The 24,323-nt window shown below is 47.0% G+C and overlaps 2 protein-coding genes across 3 annotated transcripts in view; one reads left to right on the top strand and one right to left on the bottom strand.

The window, feature by feature from the left end:
• The window catches only part of LOC138513884 (uncharacterized), a 588,633-nt gene that overhangs the window by 180,023 nt on the left and 384,287 nt on the right, over window positions 1–24,323 (bottom strand). The gene's annotated exons all lie outside the window — the stretch shown is intronic.
• Window positions 1–24,323, top strand: part of SLC43A1 (solute carrier family 43 member 1) — a 383,027-nt gene that overhangs the window by 89,093 nt on the left and 269,611 nt on the right. The window contains exon 2 of the mRNA XM_069629016.1: window positions 1,828–2,065. Coding sequence (XP_069485117.1) covers window positions 1,912–2,065 — 154 coding nt within the window. The 5' untranslated portion in view covers window positions 1,828–1,911. The remainder of the gene's footprint in view (window positions 1–1,827; window positions 2,066–24,323) is intronic.

Below are 24,323 nucleotides of genomic sequence, written 5' to 3'. Positions count from 1 at the left end.
TAAGGCTGGCTCTGTAAAGGTGAAACCGGTTGATGATTAACAGAGGACTGACATCTGGAAGGGACTTATGCACAATGCACAAAGCTTTTATTTGAATCCATCTAATCAGAGCCGATGTAGCTGAACAAAGATTGGGTTGATAGGCTGCCAGTAGGGTATTGCAGGGACTTGGCGAGTGGCTGCAGTCTGAAGTCACTGAAACCATTGTGTCATATGCCTTGGGATGTCAAGATAAAAGATCATTGCAGAAGCTGGGTCTCGATGGAATGAGAACAGTAGCAATTATGGGGCCCCAACTAGGGGAACTCGTGGAAGTACTTGACAAAGATCCCAAATCTTCAACTGACGTGATTTGGAAACAGCGTTGACTCGTTGGTGGAAGCCGATGTCACGATCAAGCAGAGTGCATAGATCACCCCCACCCGATGCAAGTCAAGTCAAGGCCCCAAAATATCTTGCCCTAAATTTGTAGAGAAAGGCTTGTTGTATCCTCAGTAGATTATAACCTCAGTTTTCTTTCCAATTAGTCAAGGTAATTAGTCAAGCAACCAAGCAATTACACAAAGTGATTGTGGCTCAAGTGGGTCGTTGTAGATTCTAGTATGAAAGGGAGATCCACCATGTTCAACTTTGTGAGTCACTAGCAAAAATAACCCATTCTCTGGGTTCTGTAGACAGACATAATAACACTCTCATCAATTGTTGAAAATCAATGATCCTTTAGGTCGCTGTTCCGATTTGCTTATTGCTTGATGTGCGTTGTACCCTGAAATAAACTGCACTTAGAATGGGCGCGTGTGGCAGGCTGAAATACCCCGGAGCAGATGTTGGGAGTGGGGGTAAGATGAGAGTTGCGGTGCTGCTGCATACTGGGATCATCTGTGCTCTAACCCCACCTGTTGCCTCACCCTGGCACGGTGCAGTTCATAGCGTTGCATTGCGGTGCAAATATCTCAGAAACTGTGCATCCCAGGGCCTTGAAACATGGTTTTCGTGGTCCCTATTGGACCTCAAGTTTTGTTCCTTTAGTTGAGACCAGTGCTTCTATGACCACATTGATGTTTCACCAATTTCAGCCAACCGTCTCATGTGTGAAGGTGCAGAAATCCGGGAAAGGGCCGGGGTGTCCAAATGTCATGTAGCCAGTAATGTCCGGAGAGTCCTTACAGGTAAATATACAAAGTTGGGTGCAAATTGGTGAAACGATGTGGAATTGCATAAGGAACAACGCTTCCCAAGCCACAAACCCACAAACACATTTTGACTCTTGCTGAAATCTATGGAAAGTGGAGGGGTGTCCAACTGTCAGGTAGCCAGTAATGTCTGAAGGGTCCTAACAGGTAACTATGCAAAAAGTGGTGCGGATTGGTGAAACAGTGTGGAATTGTATAAGGAACAACCCTTCGCCAAGCCACAAACCCAAAAACAAATTTTGACTTTAGTCTGAAATCCGAGGAAAGGGGTGGGGTGTCACCATGTCATGTAGCCAGTAATGTCTGGAGGGTCCTAACAGGTAACTATGCAAAATGTGGTGCAGATTGGTGAACCGGTTTGGAACTGTGTAAGGAACAGCGCTTTGCTAAGCCACAAACCCACAAATGTGGACTTTTATTACCATAGATAGATCCACTGGCTGGCCTGTATGATTTGTAGATCCGTCTTTTGGCTTTCACAAGTCTTAAACCATGATTTAAGAGGCAATAGCCATACATCAAGCCTTTGACCTTAAGATCCATCTGTTGGTCTATATGGGTCACAGGTGTTCCTGTGCAAGTTGCGCTTCTCTTGTTTCCCCCCAGTGTAACCTCTGCCCTTTTTTGTGCTCAGGTGGAAGTGGTGCAGACCGAGGAGTGCATTGGTCCAGGCAAGAGTGCATCTTGTGTCCTCACAGCTCCCTGAAGAGCAGTCATCATGGCACCTTCACTTAATCAGGCATACAAGCGCCGCTGGTGGATGGCGTGTACGGCCGTCATCGAAAACCTCTTCTTCTCGGCCGTCCTGCTGGGCTGGGGGTCCCTCCTCATCATGCTCAAGAAAGAAGGATTCTACTCCCAACTCTGCAAAGGTGAGTGGTGGCCAGAGATGGTTAATGTTTTGCATCATTCCTGTAAGGGAGAGTGCCTGCTGTCTGTCACTAGGGTGAGGGAGGAGTGCTGTGTTATCACTGTAGTAAGGGAGGGGGGATATGATCTGATATGATAAGGCATTTATAACGCACTAATACACAAGTGTTTCAAGGCGTGATGAGGCAAGGAAGGGGGAACAGAGGGAGGACCGACAACGATCTTACTAGGCCAAGTGACAGTGAGATTGTGCAAGTGCAGGGGAGTAGGAGAGGAAAAGTGCTGGGGGGTTGAGGGATGGGCAAGTGCGGTACATGGGATCCAAATAACAAGTAGTGCGGCCAACAGGTGGCGAGTGCGAGTCATAAAAGTGCAGACAGCAAGTGTCTAATAAGTGCAGGAAGGGGACTGTAGGGTTACAGATACAGACAACAAGTGCAAAGGATGCCAAGAGGCAGTGTGGGTGTGCAACTCGGTGGGCAGGGACCTGGGCCCCGAATTCAGAGGGTAACCAGATGACCAGGGCAGTAGACCTTCTGTGTATGACTGGGGTAAGGGAGGGCGGAGTCCTTCTGTGCATTACTGTGGAAAGGGGGTGGGGGGTCCAGCCTTCTCTGTATCCCTGATGTACGGGATCATCCAGGCGTATTGTGTATTCCTGGGGTAATGCAAGAGGGATGCCTACTGTGTATCACGGAGCTAAGGCGGGGTGGGAGGAGACCTGCTGTGTATCGCTAGGGTAAGGGAGAGAAGAGATTTGCTGTGCATCAGTCTGGTAATATAGGAGGCTTCCTTATCCAGGCAGCGTACTAAAGGAGTAAGGTGGTCTGCTGTCCATTAGTGGGGAAAGGGAGAGCGGAGGCCTGCTGTGTATAACCATGGCAGGTGATGAATGGGACCTGCTGTGTATCACTGTGGTAAGAGCGGGAGGAGGCTGGCTGTGTATAACCATGGCAGGTGAGGAACGGGACCTGCTGTGTATCACTGTGGTAAGAGCGGGAGGAGGCCTGCTGTGTATAACCCTGGCAGGTGAGGAACGGGACCTGCTGTGTATCACTGTGGTAAGAGAAGGAGGAGGCCTGCTGTCTATCACCATGGCAGGTGAGGAATGGGACCTGCTGTGTATCACTGTGGTAAGAGCGGGAGGAGGCCTGCTGTGTATAACCATGGCAGGTGAGGAATGGGACCTGCTGTGTATCACTGTGGTAAGAGAAGGATGCCGGCTGTTTATCACTGGATTAATGTAGGGAGGATGCCTACTGTTTATCACTGTGGTAAGGCTGGGTGGGAGAAGGCCTGCTGTGTATCACTGGGGTAGGGAAGGGAGCAACTCTGTTTTTCATCACTTGGTTAAGGCAGTGAGGAGGTGTGTGTGTCAGTGCGGTAATGGAGGCAGATGGTCTGTGGTTTATCACTATGATAAAGGAGGACAGAGGGGGATGGGGCCTGTTGTGTATCTCTGTGGTAAAGGAGGGAGGCGATTTGCTGTGCATCCCTCGGTAAGGGATAGAGGAGGCCTGCTGTGCATCCCCATGGCAGGGGCGTGATGAAGTCTGCTCGTCATTAGTTAGGTAATGGAGTGTGGAAGTCTGCTGTGTATCACCGTGGCAAGGAATGGATGAAGCCTGCTGTGTGTCAGTCGGGTAAGGCAGCGAGGACGTCTGCTGTGTATCACTGCGGTAAGGAATGGAGCAGGGTGGATGTTTATCACTGTGGTAAAAGCGGAAGGTGACCTGCTGTGCATCACTGTGGTAAGGGAGGGAGGAGGTCTGCTGTGTATCACTGGGTTCATGTAGGGAGGATGCCTACTGGTTACCATTGTGGTAAGGTTAGCATCGGGCCTAGTGTGTATCACTGTGGCAGGGCAGGGATGGGTCCTGCGGTATAACACTGCCTGATCAGGAGATGGCTCAGGAGTGCTGTGTATCATCGCCATGGCAGGGCTGGGCGCCAGTGTATCACGGTGGCAAGTGAGGGCGGGGCTTCTAGAGTATGCAAGCCAATGCTGGGGCCGTGCACTTCTGATGCCTGCTAAGTATCAGTGTTGCACGGCAGAGCTGAGTCCTGCGACAGGGCAGGGGTGGGCTTGCTGTGTATTACTGTGTCAGGGTAGAGAATGGGATGTGCTGCCTGTAACTGGGCTAAGAGATAACCTAGGCCTGCTGTGTATAATTGCATCAGGGGAGGAATGCGCGGGCCTGCCTTGTGACTGTGGCACAGTAAAGCGTATCACAAAGTCAGTGCAGGACTTGGGCTGCTGTGTAGCACTCTAACAGAATATGATATGATAGTTTTCTAAGCACGAACCCGGGGATCGAACCTGTGTTGCTAGGCGTCCTCTTGCTTCCAAGGCGAGCATGTTGCCCCTGAGCTATCCTCCTGAGACTAGGGCTCAGACCTGCAGTGTTTTGAAGCGGTAGGCAGGTCCGGCCTTAGGGGCAGCAGTGCCCTGGGTGAATTGGGGGGCGGTGCAAGGAAGTGCCACTTTTTTTTTTTTTAAACCTCCTCTCTCTGGCGAGGAGGTAATGCTATGAATAGGGCGCATCATGTGTGTGTGTGTTTTATTTTTCATAGTATGTTGGTATAGCATGTTGGGTCGATTCCATTAAGTTTGCATGGAGCCTGACTAAAATGAGTCAGTCCACCAATATTCCTTTGCTGATGATTACATGTAGGTTTGCGGGATGTTTGTACAATGTAGGAGGAGAAGCTCCCTCAGACTGAAGCTACAGTGGGTGGGCTTCTGTTGGTTGAGGCTTTGTTGCTGCTCTCTTGCTGGTGTTAATTCACCAGGATTTCAGCTGTTTTCTGAAGGCCAGCTGGTCTTCTGTGAAAAGATGTTTAGTGGAAATGTTCAGAGTTTGTTTGAGAGGGAGAAGAAAGAGAATCCTCAGTGGCCTTTGTGGTTGTAGTTTGGCATCCTTACTAGGGTATTATTGCACGATCAATGATATCTGATAGTGAATTAATTTCTTGTGCTGGATTCTGGACCCTTGCTGTGGAAATCACAGTGGGCTATGGACTGAGCTTGGAAGTGAAACCTCAATTCAATTGGAAGCCAGTATAGTGTGGGCCGGGAGATGCGTGTGTATCTTTTCAGTCTCACAAGCAGTTTGGCTGCTGGGTTTCAGAATCTGCGTAGCCTGTTGACAAGGTATTCCGGGGGTCAAAGGTAAAGGCTGTTGGCATAATCTAGTCTTGAGAATAGTAGTTGAGATAACTGCCATATTGCTGTGTGTGAAGGTCCGGTGGGCCATGATGCGTCAAATTGTTCATAGCTGGAAAAGTGACACCTTATAGTGGCCTTCCAGTTTAAGGCCACTGTCCATCGCGAGTGTAAGGTTTCTGGCAGTTGTTGTTGGTAGAGAGCACGTTCACATTCCTTCGGCCAGGAGATACGTGTGGGATTTGTTTGTGTGGTGCCACAAATCATAACCTTGCTTTTCGACAGGCTATTCACATTGTTTGTAGTCATCCAGGAGTTCACAGATGCAAGGCATGTGTTGGGATCAAGTGCATTCATTGTAGCATCATTTATGAGCGTGTTGATGATTTGGGTAGCATCTGTATAGTTGAAGCAAGTGAGGCCTGTTTTGGTAATACGCTCCAGGGGCAGGGCTATGTAGATGTTACGTAGATGTTAAACAGAAGCGGCAAGAGACTAGATTCTTGGGGTACTCTGCATGTCATCTTGTGGATAAAGGACTTGAACGAGGCCATGTGTGTTTTGTTTCAATCTGCTTGGTCAGAAATTAGGTGATCCAGTGTAGAGTGTTTCCTTTTAATCTATGTGTCTGTTTAGTAGGAATCCTATGGATGTTGTCAAAAGAAACAGAAATGTGCAGCAGGATGAGAGCGCTAGGTCAGATGGCATCCATATTGTTTTTTCGAGTGTCCTGTATCACACATTATGTGGATTCCATTTCTCTCATTAATCTGAATCTGTTTTGTTACTTATGGAGAAAGCTAATGTTTTCAATCAATTCCTGTATCTGTTGGTAGATACATTGCTAAAGGGGTAAACCTTGTGTGGGAGATTGGCGTTTGGCTGGTAGTTGGCTGGCTCCTTGGAGTGAGCCCCTGAGTTGCTAGCATTGACCGTGATGAGGAAGTCCAATGTGGAGAAGGGAAACAAGCTGGCAATGTTGGAATCAATAGTTTCCTCTGTGCTGTTTTTTTGATTCAGGAATTTTTGATTTGGTCATTCAGTTGGTCTCGATCTTGGAAGTGTGTCATAATGGAGTCACAGAGTTCTTGAGATTATGTTGTGTTAAAGGATGCTGGGCTTCTGAATTTGTGGAGTTTCTTCTGGTCGTCATGTGCAGACTCTAATTGGTCTGGTAATTGGCTTTTGTTTTGTAGCTTCGATTGTTTCTTCTCTGTAAAATCAAAGTTGTCAATGATAGGCCAGTTTGTCTGTTGGAAGGTAATTTCCCCATAATTGTTTCTCAAGCCTTTTTGTATGTAGATTACGTTTGGGGGTAAACAATTTAGTGACTTGTGTCTGTTGTGAGGAACAAGAGGGTGTTTTAGGGAAATGATGTGAAGGATTGTGGTTATCCATTCATGGATCTTATTAACTGGGTCATCTAGTATAGTTATTTGCTTTTTGATTGTGGGTTGACGTTTGGAATCTTCATGTTTTTCCATGACATGGATGTCTTGTCATGGTCTGATTAAGATTGGTGGATCTTTGGTTGATTTTGCAAGAGGGGTTTTCTTCGGTGAAGATGCTGAATGGAATGCACAGGTGGTTTCCCCAAGATTAGGAGACTTAGGAGGAGACAATTTTCTTTGCAGGAGATGGTTCACCACCTGTGTTGGTGGATCGTTTAACTAATTGTTTGAGGTATTCTTGGCCAATGCTTGCAGGGTGACTTTGATGCCCTCTATTTCTAGCTAGGGATTGAACTCGCCCAGTATGGTATGGTGTTTGTGTTTGACTAAAGGTTAGCCACAGCTTCGGCAATGTTGTCTGCAAAAGATGGTTTGGATGAAGGTGGTCTGCACGTGAGTAGGAGGGTTAGTGTGTATGTGTATGAGGTGAAGCAGATGATGAGAAGTGAGTCCCAGCTTGGAATGTTGTCGGAAGGTAACATTTAAAAGTGGATGACTTATTTATGTACAAGTGAAATTCCTCAACATCTCTTGACCATTTTGTTGGCAAATTTAATCTTGTTGCATGTTGGGGGTATCACTTCCCACCTGGAATTTCATGGAACACATTGATCCCTTTGATTTCTGCCATTAGGTTATAGAGGGGAGCCCTCATTGGAGCTCCTGAAGGCAGAATGCAGTGACAGGTGAGGAGGGTCTGTGGGCATCCAGGCAAGGGTGGTCACAGAACACATGCGTCCCTTTGAAGCCCTCGCAAAAGCACCCGGTGGCCGAAATGTGAGAAGAAAGTTGGCAGGCTTGCCAAGTACAGAGGTATGCATGGATCAGGATTTTTGGGTGGGAAGGAACATTTTAGGTTAGAGTGCAAGGTAATATTTAGGAAGGGGGATATAACAGGTAGTAGCAAGTGGCTATTGACACTCCCTAGTTGAGAGAGTTGAGACACCTGGATTTTGTTCGAAGGGGGAGGCCATGAAGAGGGCATGGACTCAATTTGGAAGGTTGCTCAGAAGAATTTTAGCAATGCACGCAGACAAATCCCTCCTATGCAAAAAGATTTAAAAAGGCACAAGCCACACCAGGTACCTAATAAGGTACAACATATTTGTTTTCTCTCTAAATAAAGATACATTATGCTATGTAGTCTTGATATTCTGGTCTAGCCTATTTACATTGCACTACTAGGCAAGCTCGACCTTAAACACCTAAAAACCCTACAAATAGAATACACCCACGAGAGGTTACTAAAAACGAATATGAGAAAGTGGCTCCATGAACAGAAGATATGAATTAGATAGACCTGCACACTTTAACCAAATCATCTTCCCTCTCCACCCATGACGCCTATACTTGACACTACCACAGGTATGCCTTATGACTCGAACTTCCACGCCAGGCCACATTCAGATATTACCAGACAGCCTTGACTCTGCAAAAGGTTAACAGACTTGTACCTATAACCACTTGTTTTATGTTTCTTATAATATGAATGACGTTCAAGCACAAGAATATTTGTTACTCATGGTGCCTTTGCAAAAGCGTCACCCAGATTATGTAACACAACTGTCAGCTCAAATATCTGATACTGACTGTAAGTAAACAGGCTACTTGGATGTGTACCACATCCCATGCTTCCTATTCTTTGCACCTCACCCTGGCAAGTTAACACATTATAAAACTCAAATATTAATTTGCCCTCTAAGGATTTTGAGTAAGCAAGTGTCATGCTCAGAGTCTTCTACTTTAGAATTTCTAACATTACCCTAAGTGGCGATCAACATTGCAATACCATTTACTTTGCCTGCAAAGGATAATGGGTATTGGCTATGCCTGGGATTACTCATGGATATTCAGATAACTGGAATGCTTTTCACACAATCTGCAATATTTCCAAGTTTTCAGATTTCCATGGAGCATAGACAGTAAACAATGATTTGGTAACTCACTGCTATACAAGAACGGTTTCACTGAGCACTTTTATAATCCTATCCAACAATTTAAAGTTAGGGTATGTTGCAATCATGTATGCACTTCATAATAATTGGGCACATGCAGATTCATGACATGTTCTCAAACTGCACATAATGTCATGGTGAGGCTTTAAATATTGTTTGCTTGCAGGGTATTGTGGGTAGGACAATATCCCAACTAATGTTTTACTGCTACAGTCCCTGACTTTTTACAGATCCCTGTCAACTAGCATTGGAGGCCAGCACAGGAGCCTGGGTGGGATAGGGGTAGAACCGCACAGGAGAAGGATCCTTCGGGGTGAAGAACAAATCACAAACTTTCAAAAACCATGTAAGATGTTTTGGCAATACAGTATATTCAAGGAAATATGTTGTTTGGTTGCTAAAAGATAGGAAACTTTAGTAACAGTATAGGAAATTCACTTCTGTTTCTCTCTATGCTCAGTTGCTGAGGAAATTTAAATATAATCATGTGTTCTGTGTTTAGTGCCTCTAGCATCTGCATGCATTGTTCAACTGAAAGCAGTGAATTTCAGAAGAGGGCTCCCTAATTAAAGAAGAAATCACTCCATCTATTGTACCTGTGAGCATTGCCGCTATTGACTTAAAAGGCAAGCATATGTGATTTTCTTTAACACGGCTTCAATTTTGTCTAGACTTTGGGGAAAAAGGGGTGGGCAAAACTATCATCTGTATTATGTGCCCTGCCATTGCACTTCCTTTGTCAGGGTTACAAACAGGGATCTGATTTTACTCCTGACTTGGAATCAAATAACTTTTCAGGAAGTAATACATAATTAGCTTTGCCAGTAGGAATATTTTATGTGTATTAAAATATGTTCTTTCGCCTTAAAATTCCTCTTGCAATCGGCAAGTAATGTTATTGGAGTTCCTGCCTATGCCACTGCTCTGCTGGTTACTGATTCCAATAAATATCAGTGGAACCTTGTGGGAAGAAGCAGGGGATAGGCTCCTATATGTTCATGGTTTCTTTTTTTGGTTGGGCACATTTTCCTGTTTTTATAGAGCAAAAATGGATGGTGTATATGCTTCTTAGTGGCAAGGCTAATTTTGAGCAAATGTCATACAGGTTTTTTTCTATGCGGAGGAGTACTTTTGGTAGGTACTATGGCATATCTTGAAGTCTTGGACTGGTTGATGAGCTCTCCTTCTAATCCCATATACACATTTCTTTTTTTAGTCTGTATGTTCGGAAACAATGCTACACGATGCACCCTTTACACTGATTTGTAAAGAAATGCAGTGGTTGGGAAGGGGAATTTCCCTTCCAAACTCTTCGGCGATGGTAGTTCACTAAGTACGCATGCTCACAAAGCAGTTTACCTTGTTATTAAGTTGCACACAGAGTTGGTGCAGACGGTTTACAGGGGACATGACTGAAGTTATGAGACTTTTGGGGAGAAGAGAATGAATCGTGTGGCACTCACACCCTCCTAAAGGGGATTGAGGTGAGAAGTATGGCTGTGTTTGGCAGGTGTTGGGGAGGGGGAGCTCATTAACCTATATGACAGAAAAAGGCCTGTTTACCTCCATGGAAATTAAGGGTCTACGCTGAAGGGTATAAAGGATTGCAAGTGTGGTAATACCCTGTGAATGAGACTGTGTAGTGAGATATGGAGAGAAGAAGGTGTGAGATGCTAAACAGAGAGTGAAGGATCAGGGGGCTCGGGCACCCCCCAGGAAAGGCCATCTGCGTAAAAGTCCCTATTCTTTAAATGGTACTTTTTTTTCGGTGCACTGCCCCTCTCCCCACACCCCCATCCCCCGAGAAAACCTGAATTTGGTGCCCTGTGAAGGATGAACCTCGTATTGGACCTATAGGTCCTCTGGGTCTCAACATAGAAGGAGAGGACATGGACACAGGGGTACTCCTAAGTGGCGAGTGACATGCCAAGGAGGTGCAGGTGGGAAGATCCTCTGGTGGAGGAATCTAACGGGGTGGTAAGGCAGGCGGGTCATGCCCACATAAGAGAGAGGGAAGTACGGAGATATTTTATGCTGCAAGAAGTGGTTTTGAGTATGGGACACACAGGTAAAAGTTGGACGTTCAGGGGAGTTAGAGTGCTTTGCCACGGGCACACCTGACAGCAAAGCCAGACCGTGCTGTAGCTTTACATATGCCACAGGACAGGAAGTGGCGTGCGTTGAGGTGCCAGTTTCCGCAGCGTGAGGTTGAATGACGAAGGACGTGTGCATTGGTCATGTGGCTGCCGTTACACTGAGTAAGAACAGCGGGGCTCAGCAGTCCAGGTATGAAGTGGTACGGTAAGGCATTAGGAAAACATAACTGAAAAATCAAAGAAGGAGGGAGTGAAGGAAACAAGCACGTTGAACAATATAGCTCAAAAAAATAGTATAGAGCAAGCGAGGGGACTCTATGCCGCCCAGTGCTTTAAGTGCCATGCGAAAATTGAGGGGGCCCTTTGAAGGGGCATAGCCTAAAGGGGTCATGACCCAACGGGTGGCAGGTAAGTGCCACCGACCCCCTGCAGGCATCCCACTTCAGTGATCATCACCCACTCACCTTGGAGGCGGTGGTGATGATCCCTGCATCTCTTACATAAAAAGAAGCCTGTTGGGGGTCATCATCACACATTTTTTTTTCTTCTTTCATTGTGGCACAGACCCTCGCCAGGCACCCCTTTAACTAAGAGATGCAGGGATCCTTGCACACTGGGTGAGAGGGTGATGATCCCTGTATCTTTTAGCTAAAGGGATGCTTGGCAGGCACCAGTGACACATCTTTTCTTCCTTAAGGGTGGCCCTGACCTTGCGCCTAATGGTCTGGGGCTACCAGGAGATTTTAGGGAGCCCCAGAAGCACCCTGCCTCAGACACATTTTTCAGAGGCTGTCGGGGCTATACCCCAGGCTAGCCCCAGCCCACATAAAGCCAAGGGCATCATTTTAGGGGGGACAAGGGTGTTTGTCCCCCACCGCCCCAACTTTTGTGGCACACCATTTTGTCCCACTCATTTGGCAGGGAACCCATTGATTAACATGTCATGCCTCCCCCAACATTTTCAGCAAAGTTACTCCACTGCTGAAAGCCCTGATGCTGCCTGGGAATGTAGGGGAGTGATGATGACAGACTAGACACTGATAGGCAGGGCAATAGAAAATACTGGGAAAGTTCAGAGTGGCTAAGGCCTTTGGAAGCACGACTTGGGCCGTTCTAGTTCTCCCCAGGCCTGTTGGGAGTGATACAAGTTTGCAGGTTGATTCTTTCAAATATGTCTAACATGATTGGAATGTACAAAGGGAGTGCCCATTGTTTGTGAAAATGTCTGTGAGTGAATTTGCATAAAGGTGCTAATGATTAAGCTGCGATGTGAGCATCTGCACGTGGAAATACTGAACGTGGCTTTACTTAGCTAGCTTACCTTCAAATTCATTTCAGGCAACTTTAAACCTGAATCACAAAATAACTTTACATTATTTGAAGACAACTTTCAACCTTGTTGTCTTTTCATGTAAAACTTCCAGAAAGGTAGCAGGACTGTGCACGTGCGTGTTGGTACCGGCAGCACTCATTTAGTTTGAGGGGTTCCTAAAAAGTGGCATAGCACCTTGGTAGGAGGGCGTGGTGAAGGAGGGCAAGACAAAGCTATAGGCTGTGCAAGGGGCAGAGGGAGGGCTTTCGGCTCATAGGAAGGGGTGTCATCGCCATTTACATATGAGGTACAAATTGTCCCGATGGGCAGGGTCCTTGACCAAGACATGTGATACCTCCGGGTTTGGGCGCTGTCAATAAACACAATAAAAAAAAAATAATGTGGCTTGTAAAGGGTATTTTAGTGACACAGCCTGAGAGCCCGCACAGGATGGAGAAGCGGGAAAAGGTAGCTTGGGCCTGACGGAAGGACTGAGCTTGTGAAGCTGGGTTATCAAGAGATATTTGGGAAGGAGGTCGTTTTCCAAATCATAACTTCTATGCTCCACTTAACAGGACTGACAATCACCCATGCTACCCATGCCATCACAAAGCATTCACTTCCTACCCCCACTTCATCTCTCCCTCCTTTTGTTTGTGGCGAAGCCCCTCTTTTCCATCCTCTTCATCTTCACACTTCCCTTTGCCCTTCCGCAGACTAAAGTCTGGTTACCCTTGGCAGAGGCACAATATACCAACTCTAGGGCAAGTCTAGGCCTCTGAGAGTATTATGCAGGTAAGTGGCACATTATAAAAACTATTAACATAACATCACCGCCCCCACCTCCCTCGAGCCCGCTTGGAGGACTTAAGAAGACTTTGGCAAGGAGGCTTTCGAATCATTCCTCATTGCCAAGCTACGGGGTTAGTGGCAGTGGAAAAGTGTGCCAAAGACAGTAGTGGAACTGCTACTCCACTGGGGGCCGGGATAGGCAGGAAGGAGCAAGGTGCAACACATTTTTCAAGGGGTTGTGTATGGGCCATGTTGAAAGGCAAGTGTGTGGAACAGGCAAAAGAATTGGAGGTCCACTATTGTTTTTCATTCCTTTCTCTCAGTTGGTCAGTCAGTTGGAACATCAATCCCCTTTACTTGCTGACCTTAACTCTGCAGGAACTCATACTTAACTCCTACCTGAACAGCGGCTGCTTCCACAGGAGCCCAAACAAATGTGTGCTGTCATTAATAGAATTCGGTAATGTATTACAAAGCCTGGATCCCAAAATGGAAACTCTTTTCTCTCCTGTGGTCTGAAAGAGTTGGAGGGATGAATATTCTATGGTTCTGAAGTATGGTTCTAACAGTAGTCCAAGTCACTAGTCATTAAGACCCCTATTAAAACTGTACACTCGTCAAGTGGCATGAAGGGGCAAATCCCATGTAACCACTTAATATTAAAATACAATTCTGTGGAAATGGCCTGGACTTTTATAAACTGTAACATCTTAGCATTTAACCTGAGATAGCAACTTGGAGAGATCGTTTATTAGTGTTAGCAGAACCCCCTCAGCCTCCGATAGTTAATATGAAACCAGATAGAGTTCATCCAGGATGAGATCTCATTCATGCTTTTTGAATGTATGGTGAAACAGAGTTCAGTTTCGCTGTTACGTTACGTTATTTTATGTTGATTTATACTGTGCACCGCTACCACCCAAGGGAGTCTCCAGGCGCTGAAGTGGCTCTGCAAGAAAGAGAACGGGGTTGGTCAGTGAAGGAAGAGTGATAGGATAGGCCCAGAACCAGGAGAAACTGGCATCTCTGTGTGTTGACTTGCAGATGGTTTGTTGCGTGCACTGGCTTGTTGTATCCGTACGGGTATGGTGCAATGCCTGGGTTGTTTCTATGTGACTGTTTGTTATGGAGGAGTTTGTCTGTGTGTTTTATGTGTCGGTTGGATGGTATTTCAGGTTGTACGCACTGGCTTGTATCCGTACGGGTATGGTGAAATGCCTGGGTTGTTGCTATGTGACTGTTTTGTAGGAGTGTGTCTGTGTGTAGATTGGATGGTATTTCAGGTTGTGCGCGCTGGCTTGTTGTATCTGTATGAATAAGGTCCAGTGTCCAGGTTTGTTGTTGTAAGCTTGTGTTACTTGTGTTGGGTCTGTGTTAGATGTAACTGCTGTAGGGTGGTAAAATTAAGTGGTAAGTTTAAGTTTAAGTTTAAAGTTTTAAAAGAACCATTCCGGAATGGTGAAAATGGTGGAAAACGGTAGTGGAACTTTTAACAATAAAAAATAAAAGTACTGTTACTCCACTCCCAACCGTTCCCGCTCGCCCTGCGACCGCTGGTCAGTGGTCAACCTCATTGCCCTGGAAGGCAATAGGTGGGGTGCTATGGTACTGAGAAGAAATTTTCTGGGTCAGAAAGTGCAGTAGGAAGTGGGTGAGGTCTTCATATGACATACATGAGCCTTCCATTTTTGCTTCTTCTCCTGCGTGAATTTATTTATTTTTACATTTATTTCAGCGCACCAAGTCCTGCGGCATCTTGGCTCTGGTTACAGAAAGTGCATACAAATTTAGGGAAGTGCAAGCATAAGCAAATGGTTGCAGTCAGTTGGTGTGTGTGTACAAGCTGGCAAAGCCTCACCTCATGGTAAGGGGCCTACATCAAGAATGAAGTACAGGTTGAAAGTCACAATAGGTATGGTAGCACAGCCTGGGAGAGCCTCACGTCATGTTACAGGGGGCTGCATCAAGAATGCAGTCACAGGTAGGTAAAGAGGAACATTGTTACGGGTGCACAGCTTGGAAGATTCTCACGTCATGATACGGGTGGGGCTGCATCAAGAATGCAGTCACAGATCGGTAAAGAGCAACATTGGTACGGGTGCGCAATATGGGAAGCCTCACCTCATGGTGCAGGGGGTTACATCAAGTATGCAGCACAGGTTGAAAGTCACAATAGGTAAGGTAGAACAGCCTGGAAGGGGCCTCACCTTATGTTACATGGGGCCACATCAAATATGCAGTACAGGTTGAAAGTCACAATAGGTAAGGTAGCACAGCCTGGAAGGGGCCTCACCTCATGTTACGGGGGGCTACATCAAGTATGCAGCACAGGTTGAAAGTCACAATAGGTAAGGTAGAACAGCCTGGAAGGGGCCTCACCTTATGTTACATGGGTCCACATCAAATATGCAGTACAGGTTGAAAGTCACAATAGGTAAGGTAGCACAGCCTGGAAGGGGCCTCACCTCATGTTACGGGGGGCTACATCAAGTATGCAGCACAGGTTGAAAGTCACAATAGGTAAGGTAGAACAGCCTGGAAGGGGCCTCACCTTATGTTACATGGGGCCACATCAAATATGCAGTACAGGTTGAAAGTCACAATAGGTAAGGTAGCATGCCCTGGAAGGAGCCCCAGCTCATGTTACAGGGGGCTACATCAAGAATGCAGTCACAGGTAGGTGAAGAGCAACATTGGTACGTGTGTACAATATGGAAAGCCTCACCTAAGGGTGCAGGGGCTACATCAAGTATGCAGTACAGGTTGAAGGTCACACTAGGTAAGGTAGCACACCGTGGAAGGAGCCTCACCTCATGGTATGGGGGGCTACATCAAAAATGCAGTGACAGGTTGAAAGTCACAATAGGTAAGGTAGCACAGCGTGGAAAGAGCCTCACCTCATGTTACAGCGGGCTACCTCAAGTATGCAGTCATAGGTAGGTACAGAGCAACATTGATATGTACACATTAACTCTTTACATTGATAGGGAAAGTAGCAGGTATATGAAGGTTTATTACAATATAGCAAGTCAAATCAAATCTGTTTGTTGACAGGCTGGCAATCTGGTATGTAAGACAGATTAAGTATACACCACAGAACTGTAGGTGAGACCCAGTAGGACAAGAGCAATTACATGCGCAGTACAAGTTAACGGGTCAATCTGGTGTATACCCAAAATCAGGTGCATCATCAGCACAAGGCTGTGGGCCAGATCAGGTATGTAGCAGACTGTTTAAGTGTTGCTGCAGCGCTGAGGTGCATAGGCTACAGCCTGGGCGCCTACCGCCGGGAGCGGTAGGCAGACCTAGCTAACGGTATGCAATGTTCTGCAGGCGATCATGGTGGTAGATGCAGATAGGGATGGACCCTGTTTTGGTGGGCACATAGAGCATAAGGCTACAGCAGTTCCGGGAGGGGAGGGGTGTGGCGAGAAGTGCGTGGAGAATGCATGCCGGAAGTGATGACATGGATTTCCTTACCTTGTGCTGCCATATGTGGCACGGCAACATGCTAACATAGATCAGGGAGTTCCATGCAAGGAAGGCATATGGGAGAAGATTGCCATAGCTGCAGAAAGGTACAGCAGACAAAGGGTTTGTCTCTGTGGCGCTGTACGTATCCGGACAAGGCCAAGTAATGGAGCCGGGCCTTAAAATCGGGCCTTGGAATGTATAGTCGGTATATATGACAGGCAAGGGAATGCTAAAAGATGTTCTTTGACAATAGCAAATAAGTAGATATTTCAGGCAAAATCATCGGGATCATTGCTCATGGGCTGTTACCTTGCCAACTTGTGCTGAATGGGTAGACACAATTAGAGGGGCCTATGAGTCACGACACTTGGCACAATTGACAAGGGGATATGGTCTGTTATAGGGGTCATTGCAGGGCCCCATGACCTAGACAGCCAGGCGCTATGGGGAGAGCGCCCATGCTTTGGTTCATTTTGAGCGGCCTGCAGGGGGAAGATGGGGGATATTGTATGCAATGTGGCCGGTGCTCCGATGGTTTCCTTATGGCGAAATGTGCAGGCGGGACTCGGAAATGTGAGGCCAGACACGATCTGGGATGGGCTTTCCGGTGGGGATTGGGGTCCATATAGGGGCATCGTTAGCCTGGACGGTTCCTGCAGATTCTAGTGGGATTGCGAGGGGAACATTGGAAACTGATGCTGCATTTCTCAAGGCAGGCGCATCGAGTGCCAGTGCTGTCGGAAAAGTCTGAAGCCCCGGTGAAACCACAGTCAGACTATTGTTATTGAGTACTGGTATAGTGCATAACACTAGGTACTGAGTAGATAATGTGTGCATTTTATTTTTACATTCATTTCAGCGCACCAAGCCCTGAGGTGGCTAGGCGCTAGTTACAGACACTGCATAATACATTAGTAAAGTGCAACAATATGGTTACAGAGTTGGTGAGTGTATACAACCTGGCAAAGCCACGCCTCATGTTACGAGGCGCTACATCAAGTATGCAGTAGCACGTGGGTAGGATGCAGCGTAGTACAGGTTAGCAAGGCCGCAATGGGTATGGTAGCAGAACCTGGCAAAGCCACATTTCATGTTACGAGGCGCTACATCAAGTATGCAGTAGCACGTGGGTAGGATGCAGCGTAGTACAGGTAAGCAAGGCCGCAATGGGTATGGTAGCAGAACCTGGCAAAGCCACATTTCATGTTACGAGGCGCTACATCAAGTATGCAGTAGCACGTGGGTACGACGCAGCGTAGTACAGGTAAGCAAGGCCGCAATGGGTATGGTAGCATCTGGGCGCAGGTGGAAACAGAGAGAGAACAAGAAAACATCACCGTCAATAGCCTGAATTGATTAGAGCGGTAATGACGTCACTGCAGCCTTTGGGAAAGCAGATACGCTTGACGATGGAGGGCGTGGGGTAGTGCTAGGACTGGTACGAACAAAGTTACCATGGAGAGTGATACCGCAGCTGCTGGTTCACATTAGCTATGTGGGCAAGACGATGGTGCTGCCCTATGGGCAAGGCGATAGTGTCTAGAAAGGCAGTGTGTGTATAATTTGGCTTTGGAATCAGAGGCTGCAGGAAAATCCATTCTGAGGCAGGGGGGGGGGGTCTGCTGAGTGGGGGCAGAATTGATGATATAGGAGAGCATATGGGGGACTGCAATAAAAAAAACGGAAATATTGTTTTCTAAGCTCGGCCTCTGAGATCGGATCTGGGTATCGAACCTGTGCTGCTCGGCGCTGTCTTGTTCCGAAGAGAAATGCATTCCCCCGGCCCAGCAGTCGTACAGGTATGAGGTTGGTAAGTGGGGCTTAGCTTAGTTTGGATGCAATATGCAGCGGCCGTTAGAGCAGGCGAAATAGATGAAGGAGTGGTCGGAGCAAGTCCAAGTCATTGCATTACTGAAGCTTCCCTGGCACACGCGTGGTAGGGTCGATAGTGGGTGTTCAGGAGAGTAGAGTGCTACTGGGCAACGCAAGAAGTAGTGACTGATAATGGCCATTCAACCGGAGGGTTTAAAGAGCAGCACAAAAGTGTAATTGAGTACCTACATTACTGACATGCTCTCCCCCTGCCTTCCTCAGGTGAACTATTCTTACAGTGACAGCTCAAAATGATCACAATTCTGGTGCCTTTCTACTTATGGTGGCAGGAGCATCACCACCTTGCACATCCATCTAATAACGGAGTCTACGTGGGCTGCTTGTAATGAATCCAATTTTGGAATTGACTGAAAATTTAAAGCAAGTAGATTTGAGCGAAGATTCCTCAAAGGGGATTGTCCATTTGCAATTGAAATGGTAACAAATATAATTTATAAGCTGAAGCGCTCTCAAGCTTCGGGCCCGACCCTTGTAGAGAAGCCCCTCAACGCTCACACCAGAAAAAATGCAACCCACTAGGGCAGAAGGCCCAGCACAGCTCTTGCAAGGAGAACAAGGTTTATTATCACAAAAAGACAAGTACGCGCCAGCAAAGAACTCTGCTACCATGGAGCGCTCTGACGAAATCAGCATGGGCAATAGTTTATAAAGGTAAAAAGTGTCACAACTGACATACATCACATAGGTTACAAATCCACATATCTGGTTGGTGCAACCCTATACATAGGCGGCCTGCTCCATAGGGGATGCCAGGTCATTGGTCCCAGCTTCTCCTGTCTATCTTCTTCCACATGGGTTCTTCGTTGCACGTCATTCAGTTCGAAGCTCCTAATTGGTCATTATTAACACAATTCAGTGCATCTCCTATCTGTGGCCTAATGTACACCTGTTACTACAGACATGGGCATAGAGGCTACTTTCAAAGTCACGATAACTCTAAACCCCTGCTCAAACCCAGATGCGTCAGTGCCGTTTCCAGTTCTTCCCACCCCGGGCTTAAATTTGTTACTTTCCCTCCCGGGCACCTCACAGGACAAATCGCTGGGGTCCAAGATATTCTGCTATGATCTTCCAGATGAAATGGCGAGCTAACAGTTTTAAGGTCAGTGGTCTGGGACTGGCTGATATCCTGGGATACTGAGGTCTTGAGACGGGAGCATCTGGTCAGGATAACTTGGGGTTTGGACTGATGAAAGTCGAAGGCTTGTGTCCCCCTTCTCATGGGATAACTTTTCACAGGGAGCTCCCAGCCCCCTCATGGCCTTGCAGGGCACATTCCTTCTGGGATATGAATGCTAGTGTGAGTCAATGAGAGGTTTATGACTGTCCGTGGGTTTGGGTTTTCTCGCTACTGTCTATGCTGCATGTGCACATCTATCTCTATGTTCTGGGTCTGGACCTACTGCCCTAGCTGCAGCGCGGCACTAAGCCTTGATTCTGAAATGGCAGCTAGTTTCTAAAAAGGCGTTTCACTCAGCACAATCGATACCCAAGCAGATAATATCTACCCTTAAGGCAGCTTCTATGAACATCCCCTTGAACATCCTTCCCAAATACCTATAACACGCTCACAGGTCTCTGCCTCGTCTCGAACCTCTTGGGGTCCTGGGACAATCGTCCCACTTCCCAACACCATCCAAGCAATATTTGTATTTGATATGGACATTTGTTCTTTGAGGGGACGGGGCAAGAGCTTATTGGTGTCCATGTACAAAAAGGGGACCAGATGTGATCCTGAGTTTTTATTTATTTATTTATTTTATTTCTAAAGTGCTGAGACAAGAGCCCAGAGGCGTAGGAGCACTGGGACTAGCATACAACACAAAACAAAAAAGGGCAAGAGTCAGCGGGGCAGTCCAGAGAGAGGTGAAACATGGACAGGAGTCAGTTTTCATTCAAAAAGAAAGGTTTCAACTTATGTTTGAAACCGGGTAGGCTAGGGCATAGCCTTAGGTCGGGTTTTGGGGGGTGTTCCATAGGTGTGGGGAAGAGAATGGAAAACATCCATATTTTGTTTGTGTCAGTTTTGCCCTCTGTATAAGAAGTAGACCACAGTTATTGGATCTAAGACTGCATCTATCCGCTAGCCATTTAAGCTGAGATGCTAGGTAGGCTGGGCTTTTACCATACCAGCAGGAGTGTGATATGCAGAGCGTGCAAAACATAACTCTCTTTGCTACCGGGAGCCAGTTTAATGGTCTCCGAGCTGTAGACACATGATCAGCTTTACGCAGGCCCATTACCACCATTACTGCATTGTTCTGTACAACTTGCAGCCGGTTCAGTTCTCTTTTTCCCATGCCCAATTAGATGCTGGCAAAATAGTCTAGGCGACTCCCAATGATCGCCCTGGCTAACGTGGCACAGCTGGTCACATCCAGATGGGGTACGATTTGTGCCAGTAATTTCATGTAATATGTTGTGTTAGAAACTAAACCGCTGATGTGTGCCTTCATTGAGAGTTCACAATCAATGGTGACACCCAAAGTGTTTACTTTCTGAAGGGAGGGGCAAATACAGTCTGCAGTTTGGAATGCAGAGTATGCTTGATCAAGCTGGTGCAACTTGGGGCCAGTACCCAGTATTATGATCTCTGTCTTAGAGTTGTTCAGGGCTAAACTATTTAACAGCATCCAGGGATGGGTCTGGTTATATGCAGCATTTATGACCTCAGTGTCTTTGATGTAATCACCTGAAAGTGGGAGCAGCCACTGAGTATCATCAGCAAAGTTGGCATAGCAGGTACCATCATCCTCAAGAAGATCAAAGAGGGTGAGCATGAAAGAATTGAACAAGGTGGGCGATAGGCACTTCACACTTTATGGGTACTCCTTCTGACATGGCATCCTCATGAAAGACCTTGGCAGATCGTTCTGACAAAAATGATAATATCCATCTGACTGCTTCGTTAGAGAAAGAGGCCCTCTTGAGCAGTCTGCTAGCTAAAATGGAATGATCCACCAAGTCAAAAGCAGCCGTCAGATCGAGCAGCTTCGGCAGAGATGTTTTACCCTTATCCATATGTTGAAGAATGCTTGTCTTGAGGTCAAGCAGGGGAGACTCAGTACCATGTACACTCCGGAAATCTGATTGTTTATGGCCTAGAATGCTATAAGTACTCGGAAACACCTGCATCTGTTTGTGCGCAATCTTGTCCAGCACCTTCAAAGGGAAGAGGCAGTTTGTGATTGGGCGATAATTGTCTGTGATACAGGTATCAAAAGAGGGCTTCTTCAAGAGGGGAGTGAGCCATGCTTGCTTGATATCTAATGGTACTGACAAATCATTGAACGACACATTAACACATTTGGAAATCAATGGGACGAGAGATTGGGCACAAACCTTTAAGTAAACTGTTAAGTATAGGTGATCATTTTATTAAATTTGCCATCCAAGGTCTTTTAAAAGATCTTTACTGTAAGTACTAAATGCCTTTATTGAGACAGCTCAAATTCTAGCAAAAGATCCAACGAGTTTTTGCAAAGGTATCCGCTAGCAGTAGCATCTTGACTTTAACAATAATTTTGAAGCAGCTCCCCCTACATGCAGCTTTTTTTGACTGAGTGTATCCTTTGAGTCAATCGCTCAAGATTGTTGGAAATGCTACATAAATGGGGGATTGATCCCCCATTATTGTCTCGCATTAAGGCACTCCAACATACAGCATACTTCATGTATTAAAACAGTAATGCGTCTTGGCCTTGTTGTGCTTAATCTTTGTCTAGACTATCTGTTGCCCTACAGCTACTGATGACTGCAATTATGACTTTTGATAAAAAATGTTTGGTGGTTCCTCGACATCGGTATTTAATTGTTGCAGGCTAACTTGACGCTCACAGTTCTCTATGGTTCTGAAGCTGGTGGAAGTGTGGTGAGTAATGAACAGGCTCAAAAAATGTAGCACTGCCAGAGATATATATGGTTCAAACAGCCACAGTAAAAAGAGCGAGAATCATGTGCGGCTCATTGAGGCAGGGCCTTGTGTCTCCTGATTCCTGTGTATTGCGACCTCCCAGCTCAGTTTAGGGATACAAAGTTACTGTATCCAGAGGTCGCCCAGGTGCTTCCAGAGAAGCCAGCTACTTTATGATCACTTTGTGGCACGCACAGGAAATTTCAACCATCGATGAAAGAACGCTATACTGTCACGCTTTACATGGAGTTTCCATCGTGTTCAGAACACATGACAAATTGGCACACAAATGACTGGGCCCAAAGATGTATTCCAGAGGGCCCCGTAGATTCCTATACACAGGCAGTGCTGGCTTTTCAAGCACTATCCAAGGCAAGAGAGAGACTCGCCGTGCTGGGAACCGAAGCCCTTGATACTTCCAGGGCAGCGACGGACACTCCAGAAAATGAGGCCCAATCTCTCCGGACAGAGCAGGGCCGAAACCGGGACACATACCAGCCCTGGGCACTAATACAAAAGTAGTCCACAATCAGAAATGGCAGTTTGTTAAATTCTCAGAAAACGTTTAAGCGCTTCCTAAGGGGTGGTTTTGGTAACATTTGTTGCAAATTGTGCAATTTAAGGCACATTTGGTCTCTAACATTGGTCGAAACGAACAGCTGTACAGTGCAGTAACTCATCAAACCGACCCACTTTAGCTCCCAAAAATGGTAGCATATTGAGCAGTCCTTCAAGGCATTGCCCTCTAGGCCTGTCAGGGGAGGGGCTGTTAGTGCTACGGACTGAAGCTATACACACATATGTATATTTAAGTTTTTATTCTTTCGGGGTTTTGTTGTGGGCTACATTGCTATGGAATATGAGGGGACGGGCATTAAGGTAAAAAGCGGACCCATCAGGACTTAAGCGCAGATTGTCTTCCGGGGGCTCTGGTGGCGTAATGCAGGGCAGAGGAATGGACATGCGGGATGATCAAACCTATCATGACACACCTGCCTGATGTGGCCTTCCAACCTATCATGGCACACCTGCCCAAGGTGCCCTTCTGACCAATCATGACAAACCTGCCTGAGGTGGCCTTCCAACCTATCATGACACACCTGCCTGAGGTGGCCTTCCAACATATCATGACACACTTGCCCGAGGTGGCCTTCCAACCTAGCATGACACACTTGCCCGAGGTGGCCCTCCAACCTATCATGACACACCTGCCCGAGGTGGCCTTCCAACCTATCATGACACACCTGCCTGCCGAGGTGGCCTTCCAACCTATCATGACAAACCTGCCTGCCGAGGTGGCCTTCCAACCTATCATGACACACCTGCCTGCCGAGGTGGCCTTCCAACCTATCATGACACACCTGCCCGAGGTGGCCTTCCAATCTATCATGACACACCTGCCTGAGGTGGCCTTCCAATCTATCATGACACACCTGCCCGAGGTGGCCTTCATGACACACCTGCCTGAGGTGGACTTCTAACCTATCATGACACATCTGCCCGAGGTGGCCTTCCAACCTATCATGACACACGTGCCTGAGGTGGCCTTCCAACCTATCATGACACACGTGCCTGAGGTGGCCTTCCAACCTATCATGACACACCTGCCTGCCGAGGTGGCCTTCCAACCTATCATGACACACCTGCCCGAGGTGGCCTTCCAATCTATCATGACACACCTGCCCGAGGTGGCCTTCATGACACACCTGCCTGAGGTGGACTTCTAACCTATCATGACACATCTGCCCGAGGTGGCCTTCCAACCTATCATGACACAAGTGCCTGAGGTGGCCTTCCAACCTATCATGACACACCTGCCTGAGGTGGCCTTCCAATCTATCATGACACACCTGCCTGAGGTGGCCTTCCAAACTATCATGACACACCTGCCTGAGGTGGCCTTCCAACCTATCATGACACACGTGCCTGAGGTGGCCTTCCAATCTATCATGAGACACCTGCCTGAGGTGGCCTCCCAACCTGTCATGACACACCTGCCTGAAGTGGCCTTCCAACCTATCATGACACACCTGCCCGAGGTGGCATTCCAACCTAGCATGACACACCTGCCTGAGGTGGCCTTCCAAGCTATCATGACACACCTGCCTGAGGTGGCCTCACAACCTGTCATGACACACCTGCCTGAAGTGGCCTTCCAACCTATCATGACACACCTGCCTGAGGTGGCCTTCCAATCTATCATGACAC

The sequence above is a fragment of the Ambystoma mexicanum genome, chromosome 12 (assembly GCF_040938575.1).
Source record: "Ambystoma mexicanum isolate Mex_15411 chromosome 12, UKY_AmexF1_1, whole genome shotgun sequence".
NCBI lineage: Eukaryota > Metazoa > Chordata > Amphibia > Caudata > Ambystomatidae > Ambystoma > Ambystoma mexicanum.
This window is presented reverse-complemented; position numbering and strand designations above follow the sequence as displayed.